The sequence below is a fragment of the Pholis gunnellus genome (assembly GCF_910591455.1).
Source record: "Pholis gunnellus genome assembly, chromosome: 14".
NCBI classification, from domain to species: domain Eukaryota; kingdom Metazoa; phylum Chordata; class Actinopteri; order Perciformes; family Pholidae; genus Pholis; species Pholis gunnellus.
In genome coordinates, this window is record NC_136541.1 from 12506312 (window position 1) to 12513376 (window position 7065).

Genomic DNA, 7065 nt, shown 5'->3' on the forward strand with positions numbered 1-7065 from the left:
CTCACATGATAAAAATGTTTAATATCCACCAGCCACCTGACACATGATGTAAAAACACTGTGTGGAGGACCATTAGTGCTGATGGCTGCAATCTGTCTGAGCGGGCCGAGTCAGTTATCGCCTACTCTCAGAGGGAGACGGTGAAATGATGAAATTTCTCTTGTTACAAAAACCCATTTGAGTTTATATGGAACTGGATTATATGGAAATATTACTTTTATGTAAATTTCCCTGCTAAATCCTACTAAACTGCCTTAACTGCCAGTCCATACAAAGTTTTTGAGTTTAGGTTTGATGTATTTTTCGCATTCTATATAAAGTAAAACACCAGAACAATCTTCAGTAATATCATATGGCATTTATACACTCAAACAGTAAAGAGGCGTCCAATGAGTTCACTACTTACACTGTACTGTGAGCTCCAGGCTCCAGAACATGAGGCAACCTGAAACATGGAGATGTGTGGGACGCACATGTTGACCTACACTGACATTTGGGCATGTGTGGGATGTTAGCATTTAAACTAAACGACAAGATAATTGTCAAGTAATAGCGTATTTGCGCACTAATGTACAATAGACCGTATAGTAGGCAGACATACAGAAGATTGTCAAATCAACAAGCATCTTTCCATAACATACCAGTAGGTAAAAATAAACAACAGCTCAATTAACAAACTGATAACACTATGGAAGTAAGGTAAAACAATGAAAAAATGGAAATTCTAAGATTCTAAGAGGGAGCAGTGTGGAGAGACTAAATGAGCCTTAGCTCCACCGTGTAATGAGCTTGGCAGGCTGCAGCAGAGGCAGCAGTGTGATTGAATGCCTGTGTGGAGAGGCAGCAGTGGTCGAAGAAGACTAATCAAATGAAGCTGGGTGACGACATCGCGGCAGTGCATGGTCACGGCCAGCACCGAGCGGTGTGACGGCATAGAGACAGTAAAGCATCACCATCAAATTGCAGCGCAGACATCACCGACGTAGAGCCATCTAACCGAGCTCATTCTTTCAATTTGCCCAGAAAGGAAACTTGTCGTCACTATGGATCCCTCGGGAGATGTTACTAAACGATGGGGAGAAACAAAAAGGGTCCACCTTTTTTAATCTGTGTTCTCTCTCTTTCTGTTCTCCTTGTGCACACTCTTTTTTATCGTTTTAGCTGTTGCAGAACTGAAGTCCTTCCTCCATATATTCTTGTTTGTGAACTGGAGGCAAATCTCCTACGCAGAAATAAATTGGCAGCGTTGTGAACCATTAATCCTCCAACAGCTCACATACGTCTGAGAAAAAAACAACGCAAATGCGCTTCTGCTTCAGATTCCAATATTTGTGAACATATGGTCACTTCCTCTCACCTGTACAGACACACTAAAAGAGCATCGGTGTCCAAGGAGCATGGATCAAGCTGCCTTATTAGTGTTTTTGTAATGTTTGGACAGATCTAGACTAGCTGTTTAGGCTTTATACTAAGCTAAGCTAACCATCTTCTGGCTGTAGCTTCATATTTACTGTGCAGATAAGAGAATATCGAACTTTTCATTTAACTCTTGGCAAGAAGCCAGATAAGCTCATTTCCCAAAACTACCCCTTTAGACCAGTCAGCCGAACGATTAAACTCAAAATAAGGTGTTTGGGGAGCCACACAGAAACCGAACCTGTTGATTATTATTTTCCAGTTTCAGCTGAAAAGGTCACGGGGGATATCATTTACATTCTAACACAGACAGCAGATCATATCATATCAAATAAACCTGAAACAAAGGAGTGTTTTTCTTGCATGTCAGCTGTAAGCCCGTAATGCTCTGTGACCTTTTGATTGAAAATGCGTCACACGGGGATCAATACCTAACTGAAGACAGAAGATCGATTATATTGTTTTGTACGTAATAAGTAGTGAAAATCTTCCGAAGTTCTTGTTATTGCTCAGTGACAACTGAGATGCCCACTCAAACCATTAACACCATTAAACCCCCCTGTGTGGTTTCCTTTTCACAGCCAGCCTAATGAATGTGTGAATCAACGTCTCAGCATCCTTTCTTACTGCACATACCCTCCAGGGACTTCATTAGGGGCTCTGAAAAGAGATTTAAGTCCTGTCGTTTGAAACGGGGAATCCCCAAAGAGCAAATATCCCGGGCAAGAAGACCAATGACATACACACATATACGTACAACACACACACACACACACACACACACACACACACACACACACACACACACTCCTCTCAACCTTATTAAACCCATTCCATGTCTGCCCAGTGTGTGGGTCATGAGTCCCTCAGGGTGTGTGTGTGTGTGCAGAGAGAGAGAGAGAGAGAGAGAGAGTATGATAGGCATCAGAGCCACTGACGTCTGAAAGCTTGGGGTTATTACAACACACACACACAGCGGCAGCAGAAGCAGCATCAGATCATCTAATCCGTGGAAATGAAAGAATTCATCATATACAATGAGAAAAAGGTCTTTCTAACGGTAGATTGTGGTGGATGTTGTGGCTCTCTGTCTCTGTCAGTGTTGGTGAATTATTTTCCTCCTCTTATGAACCGATTGCTCCCGGGTGTTAGTGTGTGTGTGTGTGTGTGTGTATAAGCTGTGGAATAAACTGTATTGTAGTAGGCCTGTACCATTAAGGAAGACACTATTCCACTATTATTTATTGTAGTACCTATTACAGAATATTTATTGATTTATTTGCTCGACATCATATAACTTAATACCAGGTGTGGCCTTGTGTGTAACATGTTACAGCAGTATAGAGAATGGCACTGTATTCTACGTACTTACAAAACACTTATTGGTAAACTACCTGCGTATCTTACATGTCTTTTTAGCTATCGATCAAATTCACAAGACACAAATCATCATGTTAATATATACTGACATTGAGAAACTGGCTCTTAAATACTTACATTCATGTGCTTTTTATGAATTGATGTTGTCCATAATGTCTCCGTCTCTGGCCCGTCTGTTGTATAACTACCTGCTATCCATTTACAGCAGCAGAACCAAAACCCCCAGCGGAACTGCAACTTGCCAACGTGTGTTTCAGTACAGTGACTCACATCGACTCAAAGTGATGGTATCAAAACACCTGCGGACAGATTATCACAGCGCAAATATGAGGTATCTCAAACCTTCCATTTAGTTTCAAAATCTCTGCTTAAGAAGCGCCTGTTTTGGGGCATTGATGCCCTGCAGGTGCAGTCTGAGGGCTCAGCTCGGGAGGTGCAGTTGGTGGGATTTGATCAGTTTTAAGGAGGTGCACCCTAGGGGACCCATTGCACAGTGCAGCTTCATCTGAGAATTACTGAATTATTAATTATGATTACTCATGAAATTATAATATAGTCTATGAGCCGTAGACATTTTCATAATGTATGATTCATTAAACAAACTCCAAAGGAATTGAAAAAGAGAAAAGATGGCATTATAAAAATTTTAAAAAGCGTAGAGCTTATGAAAAATATATAGGAAAGACAAACAGCAAATGGAACTACTCTCTTCCCCAACACAACCTGTAAATGAAAGTTACGCAAGACTCGATGCCCTGAAATAAACCTGCTGGTGCTGAGATTCATTGGTGGAAAACCCAAATACTTCCAACGATGAAAAGAAAGCATGGCACTTTTGTGGTGTTTTGTCCTTGTTAAACGTCGCCGTTTGTTTGGGCTGTCAGCAGTGTTTTGTTCTGTGGGTGGATGGATGTTTTAGAAAGACCACACGTACACGGGCAGCCTTTAAATTCAAACTCCCTCTATACTTTCTGCTCTACTTTGCTGTTGAGTTTGACTTATTTGAAATAGCCTAAGAAAATGGATCACATCACCATCATTGATGTTTCCTTCTCTTAGGCTTGCTGAAACTGTGCTATAGTCTCAAAAAAGATTTATGCATGTGACAAAAAACCTGGAGGTCAAAACCAGCCAAGAGATAAAGACGTGGGATTGTGACGTAAATACATTTAATTAGTTTCCCTTTGTTTGTCCCCAAGATCCCTCTTCTGCAAAAGAGGCACGTGGAGCTTAGTGATCGATGTGATTCATTAAGCAACGCGTGCACCCGCCAAGTGTGCTCAGCTTCAACACAGTCTCATGGCAGTTTGTGAATCACTCACAACCGGCAATCTATTGGGTTGGCGTTCAGGGACTCACATGGTTAATTTTTTTGTTGTCGCTTGCAACGACATTACAAAACTAAATTGAGGTTTAGGCATCAAAACCAGTTAGGTTTAGCAAAAACAGAACAGCTGGGCTCAAAATAACTACGATACAACAAAATGAATGTGAGGGTGAGGCAACAAAACCTTTTTTCTCGTGGTTGGTTGTCCTCTGTCTATGTTTGTGTCTATGTACACAAAAGCAGTAGATTACATCATGTGCCAATTTCACACCCTGCCATGATACTGGGCTGTCTGTTTTGACATCATATACAAACAGTATAGCGACCACATCAAAAAATAGCACTAGAAATACATTTGGTGGTGCATTGTAAACATTTCTGAAGGTATGTATATTATTTACTGATGATACTAAAACACTTTGAAATGGATCGTTTCATGCTTTTTCAAACTATTTTGTCTGTGTTGTGCCACAACTTTAACAGGCCTACAGCATTGAATAATGGTTGAATAAATGTTGAGTGTGTGGTTTTAAACAGCAGTAGGGTGATGACTGTCCTTGTTCGTGGTGCTGATTGTGTTGAAGGCGCTGACCTTGGTGCTGAAGTTTGGGATTTATGACATGCTGTCTTTACTTGTAATACTGGACAATATATGGTTACACGGACTAGTGCTTTTTGTTTTAGTTAACCTGCCCAGCCTATTGAATTACAGGTAGTTATACTATTGTACATTCTAACAGCATATCACATTATTAGTAGAACATTGAGACCATCCATAGCCTATAAATCCCAAATACATGTTGTTGTTGTTTTTTTATGGACGGACGTTTAATGGTGAAGATAGAGCTAATTTAGCGGATTTTCTTCTTCTTTTATCTTTTTTTTTTTTTTTAACAAATGCAGGTGTTTAAAGTTGTCTGATCGGATGCTGACATTTGGGTCCTGTGTTTATTGAGTTAAGGCTGATATGGCGAGCAATGAAAAGTATTGGATATTGATTCTTTGGCAGTAATGTGATACAGCCCTGGGTCTCTGCGCTCACAGCACGCGCGTCACTCTCCTGACATCAGCACACAGCTTAAAACCCGCAGCACCAACGGTGTCAACACAACCAGGCACACCTTCATGAGGGCTCAACGGGAGACAAACACACTGCTGCCAACTAAACAGAAGAAGCACTTCAATGTAATGCACGTCATGCTCTCACAGGATAATTCGGGATGTAATGTTACAGCTAATAATTTATTTTGATAAGCGCTCTATAGTTACACAGGAAGTGTTGAAACATCGCGGAAAGTCCACTTAAACCCTTGTGCAGTGTTGGTTTAAATGATGATCAACGACACTCTTGCGTTTGGAGAACTGGACACGAATGTTTCTGAGTCCCTGACGCCTCTCTCTCTCAGCCACAACCAAAGCGTGTTCCCTGCGCTCCGGCTGGAGTCCAAGTCTCTGGTCACTTCAGCCACGATGTTCTCCGTGGGTGTCCTGGGGAACATCATCGCCATCGTCGTGCTGTGTATCTCCAAAAAGCAGCAGAAAGAAACCACTTTCTACACTCTGGTCTGCGGGATGGCCATCACGGATCTGTTGGGAACATGCTTCACCAGCCCGGTGGTGATCGCCACATATGTGGCCAACCGCTGGCCAGGAGGAGTGCTGCTCTGCCACTTCTTCTCCTTCTCCATGCTCTTCTTCGGTTCAGCCGGGATGTCAATCCTGTGCGCCATGGCCGTGGAACGATACTTGGCCATAAACCAAGCGTATTTCTACTCCCAGCACATAGACCGGACAATGGCGCGCTTTGCACTACTGGTCACCTACCTGGCTAACATTTTACTTTGCATTATGCCCAGTTTTGGCTTCGGACAGCACGTCAGGCACTTTCCCGGGACTTGGTGCTTTCTGGACTGGAGGGCGATGGATCCACTTGGAGCCTGCTACTCCTTCTTGTACGGCGGCGTGATGCTGGTGCTGATCGCAGTGACAGTTTTGTGTAATGTGGCGGTGTGCAGGTCGCTGGTGGGGATGAACCAGACGACAGGGATAGTCAGGACGGGGTCCTGTGAGCAGGGAGGATCACGTCGCCGCTTCCCCCGGCTGGCGTCGGTCACCTCAGCGGCGGAGATTCAAATGTTCTGGCTTCTGATCTTAATGACCATCGTTTTCCTGGTCTGCTCCATCCCTTTAGTGGTAAGGACAACCGGTTATTTGATTACAACTGCCTTTTCTATTACGATACTTGCGCAATGTGCGTGCCAAATACTTTTTATTATTGTTCTCTATTTTATTTGTTATCAAAACACCTTTCTTAGACATTCTCTGTCCATGTTTCTATCCAACAGGTGCGAATCTTCGTCAACCAGCTGTACGACCCTGCTTACATCTCTGCTGGGGGGAAGCCTGACTACCGGGGCGACATGTTGGCGATCCGCTTCGCCTCATTCAACCCCATTTTAGACCCCTGGGTGTACATTTTGTGCCGGAAGAACCTGCTGCTAAAAGGCTGCGAGAAGCTGAAGAGGACAGTGGCCCGCGTTAAAGACGGCCGTGGTGACAACATCGGTTGGGCAGGAGGTCAACACTCCCCTCCGTCTCTAAACAGTAATGACACCAGCTACGCGTCATTACGCACAGCCTGCTACAGGAACGACGTGGAACTCCGGGTGTCCATCAAAAATAAATCGTTTACAGACTTTGCGAGGAGGCAAGCATGGGAGTACGACACCGCCCGGGTCAACTTCCACCCGTTCAGCGTCGAGTCCACCGCCATCCTCGGGTGTGAAGAGGAAGCAGCAGCTAGTTCCAAACAGGAGGTGGCGCTCAAGTCGTCTCCAGGACGCAGCGCAACACCGCTGCTGTCCGCACATGTTAGAAAAGTGGACATTGTCACCTGCACGTTCAGCACACCGAGTTCATGTCAGTCAGCGAAATGCCTTTGA

At 43.7% G+C, this 7065-nt stretch overlaps 1 protein-coding gene across 1 annotated transcript; it reads left to right on the top strand.

The window, feature by feature from the left end:
- Window positions 1-5452: 5452 nt before the first annotated feature.
- ptger4c (prostaglandin E receptor 4 (subtype EP4) c) lies at window positions 5453-7065 on the top strand (the record flags this gene model as incomplete). The annotated part of the gene is made up of 2 exons (XM_079172681.1): window positions 5453-6316; window positions 6469-7065. The coding sequence occupies 2 exons, from the start codon at window positions 5453-5455 to the stop codon at window positions 7063-7065; spliced, it is 1461 nt and encodes a 486-aa protein (XP_079028807.1).